Below are 21921 nucleotides of genomic sequence, written 5' to 3' on the forward strand. Positions count from 1 at the left end.
CTGGAAGTACCTGAGGCTGTGGTCTCTATGCCAAAAAAATACCTGGCAATAACTGAGGCCGTGGTCCCAATGCCAAGAAAAGACCTGGAAGTACCTGAGGCCGTGGTCCCTATGCCAAAAAAACACCTGTCAGTGACTGAGGCCGTGCTCCCCATGCCAAAAAAATACCTGGCAATAACTGAGGCCGTGGTCCCAATGCCAAGAAAAGACCTGGCAGTACCTGAGACCGTGGTCCCTATGCCAAAAAAACACCTGTCAGTGACTGAGGCAGTGGTCCCCATGCCAAAAAAATACCTGGCAATAACTGAGGCCGTGGTCCCAATGCCAAAAAAACACCTGGCAGTACCTGAGGCCTTGGTCCATATGCCAAGAAAACAACTGGCAGTACCTGAGGTCGTGGTCCCTATGCCAAGAAAATACCTGGCAATACCTGAGGTAAGTGCTTTCAGTGTCATTGTGGTTACTTACCTTTTCCTTTATGTTCTAGTAGTTATATAACTCTTTGTCATACAATGTAATGCTTGTTACACTGACATTTACATCTTATATTACTCCACAAGTGTCACAATTTATACACAATATGAGAAAGGAAAAATAGGTTTCTTGTAATACAAATGATAGTCCATTATAATTGTAAATTAAATAAAAATAATTGGTAGTGGACAAGTCCATGGCCGCGATTCTATTCGATGATGAATAGCCCCAGAGCTTTTCAATTCAGCCTGATGTTTGGTCCGACTAAAGGATTTCTTCACGCACCCTCCTGGGGGTGCGATGAGAAATCCAACAAAAGTGTGCTAACAGCCTTGCGGCCGACACTTTAGTCGGAGAATGCCAGTTCTCATAACTAAACAAACACCCATGTTAAGTCTTAACAGCACGCTGAATTGAATCGCGGCCAATTAGATACGCTAAACATATAAAACTAAGAAATGTGAACAAAGGCATGAAAAACCTCCACATAAAACTAGTAAAACTAATTTATTCCAATTATATATAATATTTCTAGTCATCCATTGTAGTATTATATATAATATAACTAGTCATGTATTGCAGTATTATATAATTAAATACTGAAATTCTATTAGAAATTCAGCTGCCAATTAAAATATATTAGAAATATCTACTACAGGCTCAATCAGTCATAAAAGCTACACCTGTGCTATTACATGTCTGTGTGAGGACACGTAGGTTACCCATCCATAATCTCCTGTCTCCCTGTTTTCTCTGAGTGTGCCGGTGCCTAGTAACTAAAGGTGGGTACACACCTGAAAGATATATCTGCAGATCGAGTGATCTGCAGATATATATTTAGATGATGGTCATTCATACACAAGGAACGACCATCATCTATCTGGCAGCTGCTGGTCCCACTGGCAGGGAGGTGGATCGGGGCTGCCCCTCTCCCCATGGCTGCCGCTGTGTATGTACGGGCGGTCTGTACACACTTGCCGCTGGACAGATATGTCTCCAGACATACAGTATCTGTCCATTGGATTTGCAACACATCCAATGCGATATGTCTGTGAACGACACGGCCGACGGCCAGCAGATATATTGGCAGATCAATTGATCGGCCAGTGTGTACCCAGCGTAACTCTCTGCTGTTTACTTTTCCTCCTGCAGGTGGAGAGGAACCGTGTTTGTGCCTCACACAAAATCCCTGAGGCTACAAGAGAAGACAAAGTGCAGCTGAAAGACCCTCATCCTCCAGGTATTCTTGTTTCTTGTAATGAAGGAGTTGGTTTATCATAGTTGTGCACTAGCAATCTGCATCACCACTTATCCCAGCAATACAGATTGTAGATACACCACAAGTTACCATGCTGGGAGGTTGGGAGGTATGTACATATGCTGGTCTTTACAGTTACAGATTAGGCAAAAGAAGCAACTGACCCAGGAAGAATAGGAACAAATAGGGGTTTACACTTCCAAACTATATTCCATTGACTAACTGAAGCAAAACATATACCAGACATAGTAGTAACTGTACTATTTCTGTATTCTTTTCCATAGAGCCAGCCCATAAGGACAAAACACCCAGTTCCAGTAACACTGGTCCTATGAGACGCTCTGAGTAAGTATTTTGTGCAGATATCACATGAACAATAAGTAATAATATGATTTATGAATAGAAATGTAAAATGATGAAAATTAGTGTCATTTATAAATAAGAATAGATTGTTATGAAGTATTTTTTTAGCTATTACTATATAAATGTTAATCATAATACACCATAATATGTACTAACCTTAGCTATTGTTACATTCTCTTGCAGCCTTTTAGGTGTAAATGTGTCTGTTTTCTCATTTTAGGGCTTTGCTGCCTAAATTGTCATCCGTGGACCCTATGCCAAGAAAAGACCTGGCAATATCTGAGGCTGTGGTTCCTATGCCAAGAAAAGACCTGGCAATATCTGAGGCTATGGTTCCTATGCCAAGAAAAGACCTGGAAGTACCTGAGGCTGTGGTCTCTATGCCAAAAAAACACCTGGCAATGACTGAGGACCTGGTCCCCATGCCAAAAAAATACCTGGCAATAACTGAGGCCGTGGTCCCAATGCCAAGAAAAGACCTGGAAGTACCTGAGGCCGTGGTCCCTATGCCAAAAAAACACCTGTCAATGACTGAGGCCGTGGTCCCCATGCCAAAAAAATACCTGGCAATAACTGAAGCCGTGGTCCCAATGCCAAAAAAACACCTGGCAGTACCTGAGGCCTTGGTCCATATGCCAAGAAAACAACTGGCAGTACCTGAGGTCGTGGTCCCTATGCCAAGAAAACACCTGGCAGTACCTGAAGCTGTGGTCCCTATGCCAAGAAAATACCTGGCAATACCTGAGGTAAGTGCTTTCAGTGTCATTGTGGTTACTTACCTTTTCCTTTATGTTCTAGTATTTATATAACTCTTTGTCATACAATGTAATACTTGTTACACTGACATTTACATCTTATATTACTCCACAAGTGTCACAATTTATACACAATATGAGAAAGTAAAAATAGGTTTCTTGTAATACAAATGATTTTGCAAAAACATAGTCCATTATAATTGTAAATTAAATAAAAATAATTGGTAGTGGACAAGTCCATGGCCGCGATTCAATTCGATGATGAATAGCCCCGGGAGGGAGCTACCAGAGCTATTCCATTCAGCCTGATGTTTGGTCCGACTAAAGGATTTCTTCTCGCACCCTCCTGGGGGTGCGAGGAGAAATCCAACAAAAGTGTGCTAACAGCCTTGCGGCCGGCACTTTAGTCGGAGAATGCCAGTTCTCACGACTAAACACCCATGTTAAGTCACAAGAACCGCCGCTCTCTGACTTAACAGCACGCTGAATTGATTCGCGGCCAGTTAGATACGCTAAATATATAAAACTAAGAAATGTGAACAAAGGCATGAAAACCTCCAGATAAAACTAGTAAAACTAATTTATTCCAATTATATATAATATTTCTAGTCATCCATTGTAGTATTATATATAATATAACTAGTCATCTATTGCACTATTATATAATTAAATACTGAAATTCTATTAGAAATTCAGCTGCCAATTAAAATATGTTAGAAATATCTACTACAGGTGCAATCAGTCATAAAGGCAACACCTGTGCTATTACATGTCTGTGCGAGGACACGTAGGTTACCCATCCATATGCTCCTTTCTCCCTCTTTTCTCTGAGTGTGCCGGTGCCCAGTAACTAACTCTCTGCTGTCCTCCCTTACTCCTGCAGGTGAAGGCGCACCATCTGAGTCTGGCCTACAAGATCCCCGAGGGCGCTAGAAAAATCAATGTTCAGCTGAGACTCGTCCCCCAGGTATTCTTGTACCATGCAATTAAAAGTTTAAGGGACCTATTCAAACGATACATGGCCCGGTAACCATGCGAAAACGCTTGTTTCTGCATATTTCAGTTAAAAGGCCATTCATCATCAGGGATCCGATAGGATCCCCTTGGTATTCAGCAAACTCTGAAAACTGAAAGATGGCGCTTGTTCTAGGAAGCAAACTCTAAAAACTTTCAGTTTTCGGAGTTTGCTGAATATCAAGTGGTCCATTTGGGACCCCTGATGATGAATAGCCTAAATATATGGAAACTAGCATTTCCGCATAGTTACCAGGCCATTTATCGGTTAATGAATAGGCCCCAGTGTGAGGACACGTAGGTTACCCATCCATAATCTCCTGTCTTCCTGTTTTCTCTGAGTGTGCCGGTGCCCAGTAACTAACTCTCTGCTGTTTACCCTTCCTGCGGCAGGTGGAGAGGAACCGTGTTTGTGCTCCCCACAAAATTCCTGAGGCTACAAGAGAAGACAAAGTGCAGCTGAAAGACCCTCGTCCTCCAGGTATTTTTGTTTCTTGTAATGAAAAAATTGAGGAGTTGGTTTATCATAGTTGTGCATTAACTATCTGCATCACCACTTATCACAGCAATACAGATAGTAGTTGCACCATAAATTACCATGCTGGGTGGTTGGGAGGTATGTACATATGCTGGTCTTTACAGTTACAGATCAGGCAAAGGAAGCAACTGACCCAGGAACAATAGGAACAAATAGGGGTTTACACTTCCAAACTACAATCCATTGACTAACTGAAGCAAAACATATACCAGACATAGTAGTAACTGTACTATTTCTGTATTATTTTCCATAGAGCCAGCCCATAAGGACCATAAGGACAAAGCGCCCAGTTCCAGTAACACTGGTCCTATGAGACGCTCTGAGTAAGTACTTTGTGCAGATATCACCTGAACAATAAGTAACAATGTGATTTATGGATAGAAATGTAAAATGATGAAAATTACTGTAATTTATAGATAAGAATAGATTGCTATGAAGTATTTTTTTTAGCTATTACTATATAAATGTTAATCATAATACACCATAATATGTAGCTATGGGTACATTATTATATTATACTAACCTTAGCTATTGTTACACTCTCTTGGAGTCCTTTAGGTGCAAATGTGTCTGTTTTCTCTTTTTAGGGCTCTGCTGCCTAAATTATCATCCGTGGTTTCTATGCCAAGAAAAGACCTGGCACTACCCGAGGCCGTGGTCCCTGTGCCAAGAAAAGACCTGGCAGTACCTGAGCCCGTACTCCCTATGCCAAAAAAACACCTGGCAATAACTGAGGCCGTGGTCCCTATGCCAATAAAACACCTAGCAGTACCTGAACCCGTGGTCCCTATGCCAAGAAAACACCTGGCAATACCTGAGGTAAGTGCTTTCAGTGTCATTGTGGTTACTTACCTTTTCCTTTATGTCCTAGTATTTATATATTTCTTTGTCATACAATGTAATGCTTATTACACTGACATTTACATCTTATATGTTGTAAATGAAATAAAAACAATTGGTAGTGGACAAGTCCATGGCAGCGATTCAAATCAAAGCAATGATGAATAGCCCCGGGAGGGAGCTCCCAGAGCTAATCAATTCAGCCTGATGTTTAGCCCGACTAAAGGATTTCTTCTCGCTGCACCCTCCTGGGAGTGCGAGGAGAAATCCGACAAAAGTGCGCTAACAGTCTTCGGCCGGCACTTTAGACGGAGAATGCTGGTTCTCACGACTAAACACCCATGTTAAGTCACGAGAACTGCCATTCTCTGACTTAACAGCGCTCTGAATTGAATCACGGCCAATAAGATAAGCTAAATATATAAAACTAAGAAATGTGAACAAAGGCATGTAAAAACCTCCAGATAAAACTAGTAAAACAAATTTATTCCAATTATATATAATACATCTAGTCATCCATTTAAATTTTATAGAATTAAATACTGAAATTCTATTAGAAATTCAGCTGCCAATTAAAATATGTTAGAAATATCTACTACCGGCTCAATCAGGGATAAAAGCTACACCTGTGGTATTACATGTCTGTGTGAGGACACATAGGTTACCCATCCATAATCTCCTGTCTCCCTGTGTACTCTGAGTGTGCCGGTGCCCAGGAACTAACTCTCTGCTGTCACCCTTCCTCCTGCAGGTGAAGGCGCACCATCTGAGTCTGGCCCACAAGATCCCTGAGGGTGCCAGAAAAATCAATGTTCAGCTGAGACTCGTCCCGCAGGTATTCTTGTACCATGTAAATAAAGTTTAAGGGACCTATTCATCAAATGATATATGGCCCGGTAACCATGCGGAAATGCTAGTTTCAGGTTATTTAAGTTACCAGGCCATTCATCATCAGGGGTCCGATAGGATCCCCTTGGTATTCAGCAAACTCCGTAAACTGAAAGATGGCGCTTGTTCTTGGAAGCAAAAGTCTAAAACTTTCAGTTTTCGGAGTTTGCTGAATATCAGGTGGTCCATTTGGGACCCCTGATGATGAATAGCCCGGTAACCTAAATTAGCGTTTCCACATGGTTACCGGGCCATTTATCGGTTGATAAATAGACCCCAGTGTGAGGACACATAGGTTACCCATCCATAATGTTTTCTCTGAGTGTGCCGGTGCCCAGTAACTTTGTCTCTGCTGATTACCCTTCTTTCTGCAGGTGGAGAGGAACCATGTTTGTGCCCCCCACAAAATCTCTGAGGCAACAAGAAAAGACAAAGTGCAGCTGAAAGACCCTCATTCTCCATTTATTATTGTTTCTTGTAATGAAAAGATTAAGGGGTCGGTTTATCATAGTTGTGCATTAACAATCTGCATCACCACTTATCACAGCAATACAGATAGTAGTTGCACCATAAATTACCATGCTGGGTGGTTGGGAGGTATGTACATATGCTGGTCTTTACAGTTACAGATCAGGCAAAGGAAGCAACTGACCCAGGAACAATAGGAACAAATAGGGGTTTACACTTCCAAACTACAATCCATTGACTAACTGAAGCAAAACATATACCAGACATAGTAGTAACTGTACTATTTCTGTATTATTTTCCATAGAGCCAGCCCATAAGGACCATAAGGACAAAGCGCCCAGTTCCAGTAACACTGGTCCTATGAGACGCTCTGAGTAAGTACTTTGTGCAGATATCACCTGAACAATAAGTAACAATGTGATTTATGGATAGAAATGTAAAATGATGAAAATTACTGTAATTTATAGATAAGAATAGATTGCTATGAAGTATTTTTTTTAGCTATTACTATATAAATGTTAATCATAATACACCATAATATGTAGCTATGGGTACATTATTATATTATACTAACCTTAGCTATTGTTACACTCTCTTGGAGTCCTTTAGGTGCAAATGTGTCTGTTTTCTCTTTTTAGGGCTCTGCTGCCTAAATTATCATCCGTGGTTTCTATGCCAAGAAAAGACCTGGCACTACCCGAGGCCGTGGTCCCTGTGCCAAGAAAAGACCTGGCAGTACCTGAGCCCGTACTCCCTATGCCAAAAAAACACCTGGCAATAACTGAGGCCGTGGTCCCTATGCCAATAAAACACCTAGCAGTACCTGAACCCGTGGTCCCTATGCCAAGAAAACACCTGGCAATACCTGAGGTAAGTGCTTTCAGTGTCATTGTGGTTACTTACCTTTTCCTTTATGTCCTAGTATTTATATATTTCTTTGTCATACAATGTAATGCTTATTACACTGACATTTACATCTTATATGTTGTAAATGAAATAAAAATAATTGGTAGTGGACAAGTCCATGGCAGCGATTCAAATCAAAGCAATGATGAATAGCCCCGGGAGGGAGCTCCCAGAGCTAATCAATTCAGCCTGATGTTTAGCCCGACTAAAGGATTTCTTCTCGCTGCACCCTCCTGGGAGTGCGAGGAGAAATCCGACAAAAGTGCGCTAACAGTCTTCGGCCGGCACTTTAGACGGAGAATGCTGGTTCTCACGACTAAACACCCATGTTAAGTCACGAGAACTGCCATTCTCTGACTTAACAGCGCTCTGAATTGAATCACGGCCAATAAGATAAGCTAAATATATAAAACTAAGAAATGTGAACAAAGGCATGTAAAAACCTCCAGATAAAACTAGTAAAACAAATTTATTCCAATTATATATAATACATCTAGTCATCCATTTAAATTTTATAGAATTAAATACTGAAATTCTATTAGAAATTCAGCTGCCAATTAAAATATGTTAGAAATATCTACTACCGGCTCAATCAGGGATAAAAGCTACACCTGTGGTATTACATGTCTGTGTGAGGACACATAGGTTACCCATCCATAATCTCCTGTCTCCCTGTGTACTCTGAGTGTGCTGGTGCCCAGGAACTAACTCTCTGCTGTCACCCTTCCTCCTGCAGGTGAAGGCGCACCATCTGAGTCTGGCCCACAAGATCCCTGAGGGTGCCAGAAAAATCAATGTTCAGCTGAGACTCGTCCCGCAGGTATTCTTGTACCATGTAAATAAAGTTTAAGGGACCTATTCATCAAATGATATATGGCCCGGTAACCATGCGGAAATGCTAGTTTCAGGTTATTTAAGTTACCAGGCCATTCATCATCAGGGGTCCGATAGGATCCCCTTGGTATTCAGCAAACTCCGTAAACTGAAAGATGGCGCTTGTTCTTGGAAGCAAAAGTCTAAAACTTTCAGTTTTCGGAGTTTGCTGAATATCAGGTGGTCCATTTGGGACCCCTGATGATGAATAGCCCGGTAACCTAAATTAGCGTTTCCACATGGTTACCGAGCCATTTATCGGTTGATAAATAGACCCCAGTGTGAGGACACATAGGTTACCCATCCATAATGTTTTCTCTGAGTGTGCCGGTGCCCAGTAACTTTGTCTCTGCTGATTACCCTTCTTTCTGCAGGTGGAGAGGAACCATGTTTGTGCCCCCCACAAAATCTCTGAGGCAACAAGAAAAGACAAAGTGCAGCTGAAAGACCCTCATTCTCCAGGTATTATTGTTTCTTGTAATGAAAAGATTAAGGGGTCGGTTTATCATAGTTGTGCATTAACAATCTGCATCACCACTTATCACAGCAATACAGATTGTAGTTACACCACAAGTTACCATGCTGGGTGGTTGGGAGGTATGTACATATGCTGGTCTTTACAGTTACAGATTAGGCAAAGGAAGCAACTGACCCAGGAACAATGGGAACAAATTGGGATTTACACTTTCAAACTATAATCCATTGACTAACTGACGCAAAACATATACCAGACATAGTAGTAACTGTACTATTTCTATATTATTTTCCACAGAGTCAGCCTATAAAGACCATAAGGACAAAGCGCCCAGTTCCAGTAACACTGGTCCTATGAGACGCTCTGAGTAAGTACTTTGTGCAGATATCACATGAACAATAAGTAACAATGTGATTTATGGATAGAAATGTAAAGTGATGAGAATTAGTGTAATTTATAGATAAGAATAGATTGTTATGAAGTATTTTTTTTAGCTATTACTATATAAATGTTAATCATAATACAGAAAAATATGTAGCTATGGGTACATTATTATATTATACTAACCTTAGCTATTGTTACACTCTCTTGGAGTCCTTTAGGTGCAAATGAGTCTGTTTTCTTTTTTTAGGGCTCTGCTGCCTAAATTGTCATCCGTGGTTTCTATGCCAAGAAAAGATCTGTCAGTACCTGAGGCCGTTGTCCCTAGGCCAAGAAAACACCTGGCACTACCCGAGGCTGTGGTCCCTATGCCAAGAAAAGACCTGGCAGTACCTGAGGCCGTGGTCCCTAGGCCAAGAAAACACCTGGCAATACCTGAGGTAAGTGATTTCAGTGTCATTGTGGTTACTTACCTTTTCCTCATGTCCTAGTATTTATATATCTATTTGTCATACAATGTAATGCTTATTACAGTGTCATTTACATGGCCGCGATTTAAATCAAAGCAATGATGAGTAGCCCCGGGATGAAGCTCCCAGAGCTAATCAATTCAGCCTGATGTTTGGCCCGTCTAAAGGATTTATTTTCGCACCCTCCTGGGGGTGCGAGGAGAAACCCGACAAAAGTGCGCAAACAGCCTTGTGGCCGGCACGTTAGTTGGAGAATGCCGGTTCTCACAACAAAAAAAACACCTATGTTAAGTCGTGAGAACCGCCATTCTCTGACTTAACAGCGCTCTGAATTGAATCACGGCCAATCAGATAAGCTAAATATATAAAACTAAGAAATGTGAACAAAGGCATGAACAACGTCCAGATAAAACTAGTACAACAAATTTATTCCAATTATATATAATACATCTAGTCACCCATTGTATTATATAATTAAATACTGAAGTTCTATTAGAAATTCAGCTGCCAATTAAAATATGTTATAAATATCTACTACAGGCTCAATCAGTCATAAAAGCTACACCTGTGGTATTACATGTCTGTGTGAGGACACGTAGGTTACCCATCCATAATCTCCTGTCTCCCTGTTTTCTCTGAGTGTGTCAGTGCCCAGTAACTAACTCTCTGCTGTCACCCTTCCTCCTGCAGGTGAAGGCGCACCATCTGAGTCTGGCCCACAAGATCCCTGAAGGCACCAGAAAAATCAATGTTCAGCTGAGACTCGTCCTCCAGGTATTCTTGTACCATGTAATTAAAAGTTTAAGGGATCTGTTTATCATAGTTGTAGACTAACAATCTACATCACAGCTTATCGCAGCAATACAAATTGTAGTTACCCCGCAAGTTACCATGCTGGGACAGTTGGGATGTGTGTACATATGATGATCTTTACAGCTGTGCAATATTTAAAAAAAAAAGGCTGCCTTGGGGTATGCTGTAATGGAGGGGTGTATATTACATAGGACTGGAATGCAGATTAGGCAAAGGAAGTGACTGACCTGGGAACAATAGGAACAAATAGTGGTTTATACTTACAAGCTATAATCCATTGAATAACTGATGCACAACACATACCAGACACAATAGTAACTGTACTATTTCTGTATTATTTTCCATAGGACCGTACTAGAAGGACAACAAGCTCAGTTCCAGGGACATTGTTCTTATGAGATGCACGTACGTACTTTGTGCTGATATCGCATGAACAATATGTTACAATGGGAATTATGGATAAAAATGTAACATAATGAAAAATAGTTATACTGTAGATAAGAATAGATTATTATGAAATATTTTTAGCTAGTTCTATTTAAATGTTCATCATATACCATAACAGGGCTGTAACATGCCCTGAGGGCGGATCCGGCTGCCCAACTCAATCTGTATATACCACTGGGCGCCCACTGCTATACATTAGTAGCGGTGCACCTGGTTACATTACTGTAGCTGCAGCCCTGCCTGTCACTCTCTGGTTGCTCCGCCTCCTGACCCATCTGCAGGGACGGGAGAGATGTCATGACGTCTCTCCTCAGCTCCCACAGTTCCAAGAGAAGCTGTTTGTTGGAAGTTGGAACATGGGCGTGCAGGAGACGGCGGCAGCGTGACAGGTCTGGCGCCAGTATCCTACATAGAAGGGCCCAGTGTGAGTGTCACTTTGACACACAGGACTCCAGTGCACAGTCACAGCAGGTAAATAGGTTACACATATCAAAGTGTCCTCATACTGACAGTTACACCATTTTACCTATAGTAAAAGCTAATATAAAATATGTATAGTATGTATGCAGCAGTTTCAGGGACTCTCTGGAACCACATATATTATACTATATTACTTTACATCATGGGGATAGTTTTGATCTACACAACAGATTTCATGTCAGTAATGTAATGTAAGGACACTACTGCCAGCCTGTACTATTAGGGAATGGTGTCCTACAGAGAATAATATATTGTGTTCTCCCATCTATGGGCCTGATTCACTACAGATCGCAATACTGTGTACACACGCAGTTCAACTGCGATAACAAGCTAATCCACTGCGATCACAATGCAAATTCAGCACTACATAAAGACGCCCACTTTCCCATACACACATCCATAATACTCAGCACTACATAAGGACGCCCACTTTACTATACACACATCCATAATACTCAGCACTACATAAGGACGCCCACTTTACCATACACACATCCATAATACTCAGCACTACATAAGGACGCCCACTTTACCATACGCACATCCATAATACTCAGCACTACATAAGGACGCCCACTTTACCATACACACATCCATAATACTCAGCAGTACATAAGGACGCCCACTTTACCATACACACATCCATAATACTCAGCAGTACATAAGGACGCCCACTTTACCATACACACATCCATAATACTCAGCACTACATAAGGACGCCAACTTTACCATACACACATCCATAATACTCAGCACTACATAAGGACGCCCACTTTACCATACACACAGCCATAATACTCAGCACTACATAAGGACGCCCACTTTACCATACACACATCCATAATACTCAGCACTACATAAGGACGCCCACTTTACCATACACACATCCATAATACTCAGCACTATATAAGGACGCCCACTTTACCATACACACATCCATAATACTCAGCACTACATAAGGACGCCCACTTTACCATACGCACATCCATAATACTCAGCACTACATAAGGACGCCCACTTTACCATACGCACATCCATAATACTCAGCACTACATAAAGACGCCCACTTTACCATACGCACATCCATAATACTCAGCACTACATAAAGACGCCCACTTTACCATACGCACATCCATAATACTCAGCACTACATAAGGACGCCCACTTTACCATACACACATCCATAATACTCAGCACTACATAAGGACGCCCACTTTACCATACACACATCCATAATACTCAGCACTACATAAGGACGCCCACTTTACCATAGACACATCCATAATACTCAGCACTACATAAGGACGCCCACTTTACCATACGCACATCCATAATACTCAGCACTACATAAGGACGTCCACTTTACCATACGCACATCCATAATACTCAGCACTACATAAGGACGCCCACTTTACCATACGCACATCCATAATACTCAGCACTACATAAGGACGCCCACTTTACCATACACACATCCATAATACTCAGCACTACATAAGGTGCCCACTTTACCATACACACATCCATAATACTCAGCACTACATAAGGACGCCCACTTTACCATACACACATCCATAATACTCAGCACTACATAAGGACGCCCACTTTACCATACACACATCCATAATACTCAGCACTACATAAGGACGCCCACTTTACCATACACACATCCATAATACTCAGCACTACATAAAGACGCCCACTTTACCATACACACATCCATAATACTCAGCACTACATAAGGACGCCCACTTTACCATAGACACATCCATAATACTCAGCACTACATAAGGACGCCCACTTTACCATACGCACATCCATAATACTTAGCACTACATAAGGACGTCCACTTTACCATACGCACATCCATAATACTCAGCACTACATAAGGACGTCCACTTTACCATACGCACATCCATAATACTCAGCACTACATAAGGACGTCCACTTTACCATACGCACATCCATAATACTCAGCACTACATAAGGACGCCCACTTTACCATACACACATCCATAATACTCAGCACTACATAAGGACGCCCACTTTACCATACACACATCCATAATACTCAGCACTACATAAGGACGCCCACTTTACCATAGACACATCCATAATACTCAGCACTACATAAGGACGCCCACTTTACCATACGCACATCCATAATACTCAGCACTACATAAGGACGTCCACTTTACCATACGCACATCCATAATACTCAGCACTACATAAGGACGCCCACTTTACCATACGCACATCCATAATACTCAGCACTACATAAGGACGCCCACTTTACCATACACACATCCATAATACTCAGCACTACATAAGGTGCCCACTTTACCATACACACATCCATAATACTCAGCACTACATAAGGACGCCCACTTTACCATAGACACATCCATAATACTCAGCACTACATAAGGACGCCCACTTTACCATACGCACATCCATAATACTCAGCACTACATAAGGACGTCCACTTTACCATACGCACATCCATAATACTCAGCACTACATAAGGACGTCCACTTTACCATACGCACATCCATAATACTCAGCACTACATAAGGACGTCCACTTTACCATACGCACATCCATAATACTCAGCACTACATAAGGACGCCCACTTTACCATACACACATCCATAATACCCCGCACTACATAAAGATGCCCACTTTACCATACACACATCCATAATACTCAGCACTACATAAGGACGCCCACTTTACCATACACACATCCATAATACTCAGCACTACTTAAGGTGCCCACTTTACCATACACACATCCATAATACTCAGCACTACATAAGGACGCCCACTTTACCATAAACACATCCATAATACCCAGCACTACATAAGGTGTCCACTTTACTATACACACATCCATAATACTCAGCACTACATAAGGACGCCCACTTTACCATAAACACATCCATAATACCCAGCACTACATAAGGTGCCCACTTTACCATATACACATCCATAATACTCAGCACTACATAAGGTGCCCACTTTACCATACACACATCCATAATACTCAGCACTACATAAGGACGCCCACTTTACCATACACACATCCATAATACTCAGCACTACATAAGGACGCCCACTTTACCATACACACATCCATAATACTCAGCACTACATAAGGACGCCCACTTTACCATACACACATCCATAATACTCAGCACTACATAAGGACGCTCACTTTACCATACACACATCCATAATACTCAGCACTACATAAGGACGGCCACTTTACCATACACACATCCATAATACTCAGAAGATTAGCTAAACCATCGGTACAAATGAGTACCATCGGACCCATACACACACTTGCACAAGCCCTGACATTACTCAGAAATTGCTGACAGCCACGCACACTATGAGGCCTCAGGCTGTGTATGGCTTCACAGTGACTAATTTATTCACGCCCCTGAAACAGCGTGCAAATGCACTGGCACAGCTGCATTTCCCCAACCACCCCCACGTCACCACCCACAAACGGCACTCCTTGTCAATCACTTTGCGATGGGTCTGCGTAGCCTCTGCGATCACAGTCCTGATCATAGTGGCCAGCTCACGCTTGCGCACTGTGATATGTATGCATGCACAGAACGCAACAATCAGCCGATTGCGTGCATATTACCAACTGAGATCCCACTGAATCAGGCCCTATGTACATACCTTCCAGCATTTTAACACACAAAATGGGGACAAACAATATTAACAGCCAAGAGCCCCAGGACCAGTCTGGTACAGTATCATTGCCATGGCCCCTCCAGTGTTGCAAACTAACAGTAATATCAAATTATGACATGGTGGGGGGGGGCACCGATGCTCCTTCTCACACAGGGCACCACAATGTCTAGTTACAGCTCTGCCATAATATCTAGTTATGGATCCCATTCATATACTAATCTTTGCATCTCAGTAACTATCATAGAGCATATTACATTTTACTTAAATGTCACTGTAATATATTTATCTTTCTGTATAATAATATAGAATAACGAATGAGTATAAAATGAGGAGGACAGTGTCCCAATGACGTGAATCAGCCTCATTAAGTCATATAATGTTTTCATGGAGTCATTTAGGTAATATGGTGTCTGTTTTCTCTTTTAGGGGTTTGCGGCATAAATTGCCCCCCCGTAATCTCTATGCCAAGGAAACATCTGGCAATGCCAAGGAAACATCTGGCAATGCCAAGGAAACATCTGGCAATACCGTAAGTGCTCTCAGTGTTATTGTATCTGCTTTCACTTTCCTTATGACTTAGCATTTATACAATCCGTATACAACTCGGCAAAGTAAACCTAGGCCACCCCCCTAGTGCCTAAACCTAGCCCTCCCCCCTAGTGGCTAACCCTAACCCCTAACCCTCCCCCTAACCCCACTATATACCAATGTAATTCTTATTACACTGACATTTGCATCTCATATTACTCCTCGTGTAGCATAATTTATACACAATTTGGAGAAAGGAAAATAAGTTTCTTATAATGGAAATGACCTGGCAGAAACATTAGATAAGCTAAATATATAAAACTAAGAAATGTGAACATAAGCATGGAAAACCTGCAGATAAAACTGGAAAAACTGATATATTCCAATAATATATCAAGTCATTCATTATAATGTTTTAGAATGACGCTATGCTTGTAGTAAAATATGCTCTATTTCTATTTAATTAATACTGCCCTTGAGCATATGAGCATAGTTACCCTTCCCACCTCCTCCCCAAATCCTTACCCTCTTCATGTCACCCCCTTGTGCCACTATTTTAATCTGTTCCCTTTTGAATGTAAGCTCTCTCTAGCAGGGCCCTCCATCCTTTTAGCTACTATTCATTTAAAAATTATCAGTCACATATATATTGCGGATCTTAATTTCTCCATAACTGTGACTATATTAGCATGTGTATTGCAGATATATATATATATATATATATATATATATATATATATATATATATATATATATATTGACAGGAATGGCGCCTTATAGCATTTTTTTTTAATTTCTTGTGGATTACACATTAGGAAGAGTACTAATACATTAAAAGAAGAAAAAAATAATGTGACTACTAATTAAAAAGATTTTCCTATAGATAAAAATATTTAAAATGTACTTGCCTTAAAAATTAAGAAGATCCCATTGGATGACAAATGAAAACATTTTTTTACATGACTGACACTATGATTGCTTACACTTTGTCATTATATGCTTTTCATTAGAATTCTTTGGGGGATTGTATTCTGGTTACAATTTCCCTGTCATTGCTGTTATATTAGAGTATTCTCACTTCTGTTATAACAGAAATATTTAATTCTTCCTATGAATTGATGATCTGAAACTTTCATTTAATTCCCTTTAGATCAAGACTACAGCTGGTTGTAGCGCACGTTCTGTCATCCATTTGGAATGTGCCCATAGAAGGTGATGAAAAGATCCACTTGGGCCGAGGCCGACACCTTGCTGCATTGTCCAATAACACCATCGGCCACTTATCAAATAACATCTTACCAATTAAATAAACATCATTGGTGATATTAGTGGTTTCAATCCATTTCATTTCATTATAGAATTTTATTTTATCCTTATTTTATTGTATTTAATTTGTAGCATTATTATTAGATCTCATAAGGTTTATGTTAGGGCAGTAGCGCTGCCTTTCCCTTACAGCAAGACGTGCTTAAGCCCTGGAGATCGTACGGTCTACATTTCCCACCCCACAAACACACTAATATACAGTATAGTAGATTTTGGACTGTGGGAGGGGAATGTAGTCAACATCCTGGAGCACACATTGCCGCTGCTCAGAATGCTCAGAATCCCGGCACCGGAATCAGGGTTAGGTTTAAGGGTTAGGGTCATGAACTAAGGGGAGGGTAAGGCATAGGCTGCGGGGGGTAGAGTTGGGCATAGGCTGCGGGGGGTAGAGTTGGGGTTAGGCTGCGAGGGAGAGGGTTGGCGTTCGACTTCGGGAGGGAGGATTTAGGGTTAAGCTACAGGAAAGGTGGGTTAGGGGTAGGATACTTACCTGTATGCATCAGGATTTCAGCACTGGGATTCTGAATATCAGCATTGCATGTGCTGGGATCGTGTACACAATCTGTGGGAGGAAACAAGACACCTGGGGAAACCACACAAAGATGAGGAGGAAGATGTGGGAGGAAGTTGCAGCATTGATTTGGTAAGTGGAACACAAGACACACACCATGCAGACTGTTCAACAGTAAATTTAAAAAAAATTTTTAGTTATTAAATTCATCCTGCCATGGCACTGCCCCCACACTGTCAGGTACTGGCCACAGTGATCGGGATACATCAACAGCCGGAAGGAGGAGGTGGGGTGCCGCCAGCTGGACACCGCAGTAGCCGCGGTTTGCTTCCAGTGACTCCAAATTTTATGGAGGTTAACGGTTGCCCTGTAGCCGCAGTGGGTGAGGGGGTGATGCCGGCTTCCCGATCACTGCGGCATGCATTTGTTGAACAAAGAGGGCGACCAGGAGAGTGAAGGGACATAAGGTCAGAGATGTAAATGGGAGAGGAATGGGTGAGGCCTTTGTAAGTGAGTGTAAGAACTTTGAATTGGGAGCCAGTGGAGGGCTTGTAGGAGAGGGGAGGCGGATGTAGAATGTTTTGTGAGGAAGAAGAGCCAGGCAGCAGCATTGGAGAGGAGAGATGGGAGTTGGGGAGGCCAGATAGGAGGAGGTTACAGTAGCCCAATCTGGAGATGACCAGTGAGTGTATGAGGCATTTAGTAGCATCCTGGGTGAGAGAGGGTCTGATCTTGGAAATATTTTTCAGATGGAAACGACAGGACTGCGAGAGGTGCTGGATATGTGGTTACTTGTTTGATTAGAATTAGCACATCGTTACCAACATGCATACAGATTGCTAAACATGGACATTCAACAAAGCTGCAGCATTGCACAGATTGTATCATCTAAAACACAGTTTCCTAAAGTCTGCCATTACAATCCAGGTTTTAAGTATATCTACACTTGAGTACAGGTGACTTAATCAGTAGCTCAGTCATTTTGTTTTAATCATCTGGACTCAGGGCCGGCTGGCGAATTACGCCAGGTACGCAGCCGCGTATGGTGCCAAGCTGTAAAGGGCACAATCTCCTGAGTCCTGCCGCTGTCCACACCAGGCGCCGGCATTACAATGAGTCACAACTGACTCATTACATGGTGCTGCGCAGCCAGACGTCAGTGCCACAGCCGCAGCCTGACCACCTCACACATTGTTAACCACTTAACTGACAATTTTTATTTCTAAAAACCGCTCCAAAATTGTTGTTCTTTTTTTTAGTGAATTAGGTGAGGAACATCCATTTTAACTTATTCAAAATGGTTTCATAAAAAAAAAATTTAAAGAATTTTTTTTAAAAAATCGTTTTTTTCAAATACCGGAACATCGGAACAACCATCGGAACATCGGAAACATCGCAACGTTCAATTTGAGACCGGATCCAGGTACCAGGTACGTAAGGGGAGTGAGGGGGGAGGTTAACTTTTCCCCAGCGGCTGCTCAGTTCTGCAGGTGCTGGGTAGGGGGTCCTGCTTTGCTGACCGATGAGCAGTGATCGGCAGTGCAGCAGACAGAGGGAGGATAGGTTGCTGACAAGCAGAGGGACCGGAAGGTCCCTCTGAGAGCAGCAGCTGCGGGAAGATTCTCTTCCTGCAGCCACCCTCATGTTTACGAAATTTTACGTCCAGTACAGATAAAGAACTGCCTGGTGTGGACAGAGGTTTATGTTCATGCCAGGCAAGTGGTTAAAGGACAGTCAGGGCACGGCCTGAGGAGGAGTTGGCACTCTCTCTTCTCCCCTCTCCACATTGCCTTCCTCTAGAGTGACTCACTCAGCTTACAAAAGTCTGTGCCCGGCTGGAGGGGGAGGTGGGGCCGCGCTCTCCTCTCTTCTCTCATCCTGTCTCCTCAGCTCCTCCCCCCAGGGTGACTCAGCTTACAGGATTGGCTGGAGGCGGAGGAGGGGGCCACGCTCTCCTCCCCTCTCATCAGCTCCTCCCCTTTCCATATTCCAACCCAGGCTTCCTTTCTCTGTTGTGCTTGGGCGCCAGGGATCTGACATCACGATCACGTAACTGTTCCCGGCAATGATGAATTGCTCCGGTGTCACTTTTCCCCAGCTGTGAGTTGGATACTTAAATATCCCTCGCACCGAGTTCAAAACTTCATCATCGGATGCCATACGGCCTTCGATGATGAATAGGCCCCTGTTTCTTTGTTTCCATTCTGCCCCTCTTTCTTTCTTGTTTTGTGTTATGGAGAGCACAGACAGTGATTGTGTTACTTATGCTGGGCAGACACTATACAATTATCTGGCCTATCCTTTATAGGGCACTGTATGTTCTGCCGCTGCCGAGTGACGGATATTTCTCTGTTCCTTCAATGGGAAGAACAGGGAAATGTTTCCTCCCCAGGAGAGGAGCGCAGATATCTCGGGCTATATACAGTGAGATATATCACAATGTATGCCCATGATATCTGCTGGATTACAGGCTGCCAGATAAAATGTCTGTCGGTCTGTCAGGCATTTTATCGGACCATGTATGCCCAGCTTTAGTGTGAATGCCAGGGTAAGTGTGTGATGGTAACACTGTGGGTTATTGTGTGGTACTTAGTGTGAGTGAGAGTGAGATTGGCAGGGACGCTCAGGCTGAGTTACAGGGATGGTGGGGACGGGGACACTGGGTGGAGTTAGTCCAAACCGAAATGCAGACAAATGGTTTTGTTGGGTAATTAAATACTTCTCTTTGAGTTGATAAACTTGGTTGGGTGGCAAAACGTTTTCCATTTCTATACATCATCCGCACCTGAGGATTAGGTATTGTCATAATTTGTGACAAAGGATGGACACAATGGAGCAGTGGGCGGCCATGTTTTAGTGGTAATAAATAGGGATGTGTGGGCTCGGATTTGTTCAGATTTTCCCGCCAAATCCTGATATATTTTTTTCCCGCCAAAAATCAGGACTCAGAAAGAGACAAAACATCATCTTTCATGGACAACCATTATCTTTCATAGACTTTTGTCCAGGAATGATGATGTTTGTCCATGTAAGATGACGTTTTGCCTCTTTCTGAGTCCCGATTTTTGGCAGGAAAAAAATTAGAATTTGGCGGGAAAATCCGAACTAATCCGAGCCCGCACATCCCTAGTAATAAAGCGTTACAGCATTGTGTGTCACTTCCAAGCCTCAATAGTTATTAAAATACCCACAACGTTATATCAGATCTAGCCCATGTCCCACAAAAGAGGGGGTGGTGCAGAGGTGCACATAAGAATTTTAAAATTGCCCCCGGTCCGTACCTGAGCATGGAGAGCTACTGCCAATTCTAAGCCATATGTAACCCAGCAGCATCTCTTCCTGCAGCCGAATGGGCATAACGGATTGTGGTAACAGGGTGTATGCAAGTAGGCTAAGTTTAGTGGACACATGCTGCCGCCACCGCCCCAGTGGTTCACCCCTCCTTCCCTTCTAGATTAGAAGGTCCCTAAACCTAATCTGCCCCTCTGCCGGTGAAGGGCCCAAACCTGGAAAGAGACAGACAGATGGGGAGGAAAATTGATAGAGAGAATGAGAGAGATGGGAGGCAGAGTGGGAGACGGGGAGGAAGATGGGGGAAAGTGATGGGAAGTTGGGGGAAGAAAGGGAGCCCTGCAATATCAGGAACAACAACTTGTGACCTGGCAAATGATGGGCCCAAAATACTAGTTCATTCATAATGGTGAAAGTGAACTTAGGCAGGGTAGTCATTTTTTCCTTGAAGAAGAGAACAATAGGGTTCGGATTTAATGCAGGAATTTGAATCCTCTCTTTAGACCCAGAATTCTAAATACTTAGAAGTGTACAGTATATCCTCTGATATCAGAGTGAGAAAGCTAATGCACCCTAGCCTCTAAATTCACTGAGAATAACAGGACCTTGGCCCAATTTACTCTCATGCCAGAAAACTGGCGTCAGTAGTTGGATCTACAGTGCCCACCAGAGAGCCTGCAGACACCGTTTCATAATTACGTAAGGTGGGAAAACTGGAGCTGTCATGTCATAATTTGCATTAAATATATAACTTAAAAGAAGTGGCTTATAAACATATCCTGTTATCTATCTATCCAAAAGTATGCAGATACCCAAACACCACACCCATATGTGTTTTTTGAACATCTCATTCCGAAACAATGGGCATTAATAGAGTTGTGTACGTTCCATCTCCCCTTTGCTGAAGTAACAGTAACAACCTCCACTCTTGAGGATAACCCAATATAGGACAATTCTGATCATAAGTTATTTTTTATCCAACTGGGGTGCTATATTCCATGGCCTGCAATATATGGTGTGAGTTCAGGGAGAAATTAAATAATGGTCACCTAAGGAATGCACTCTGGCTTCATGTTAAATACAACAATTAAAATGTAACTTATTAATA

At 42.3% G+C, this 21921-nt stretch overlaps 2 protein-coding genes across 2 annotated transcripts; both read left to right on the plus strand.

Annotated features, from left to right (window-relative positions):
• The first annotated feature begins 2643 nt into the window (after positions 1–2643).
• Positions 2644–6703, plus strand: LOC148543470 (uncharacterized). Its single transcript, XM_088480052.1, has 8 exons — positions 2644–2841; positions 3734–3817; positions 4258–4345; positions 4656–4725; positions 4990–5221; positions 5994–6077; positions 6505–6607; positions 6678–6703. Exons 1-8 carry the CDS (start codon positions 2644–2646, stop codon positions 6701–6703), a joined length of 885 nt encoding a protein of 294 aa, XP_088336178.1.
• Positions 6573–16939, plus strand: LOC148543471 (uncharacterized). The gene is made up of 10 exons (XM_088473346.1): positions 6573–6972; positions 7237–7468; positions 8241–8324; positions 8752–8839; positions 9150–9219; positions 9484–9673; positions 10394–10477; positions 10864–10921; positions 15584–15686; positions 16836–16939. Exons 1-8 carry the CDS (start codon positions 6959–6961, stop codon positions 10912–10914), a joined length of 813 nt encoding a protein of 270 aa, XP_088329472.1. The 5' UTR covers positions 6573–6958; the 3' UTR covers positions 10915–10921; positions 15584–15686; positions 16836–16939.
• The last annotated feature ends 4982 nt before the right edge of the window (positions 16940–21921 follow it).

Source organism: Taudactylus pleione, unplaced genomic scaffold (genome assembly GCF_031769625.1).
Source record: "Taudactylus pleione unplaced genomic scaffold, aTauple2 ptg000002l, whole genome shotgun sequence".
NCBI lineage: Eukaryota > Metazoa > Chordata > Amphibia > Anura > Myobatrachidae > Taudactylus > Taudactylus pleione.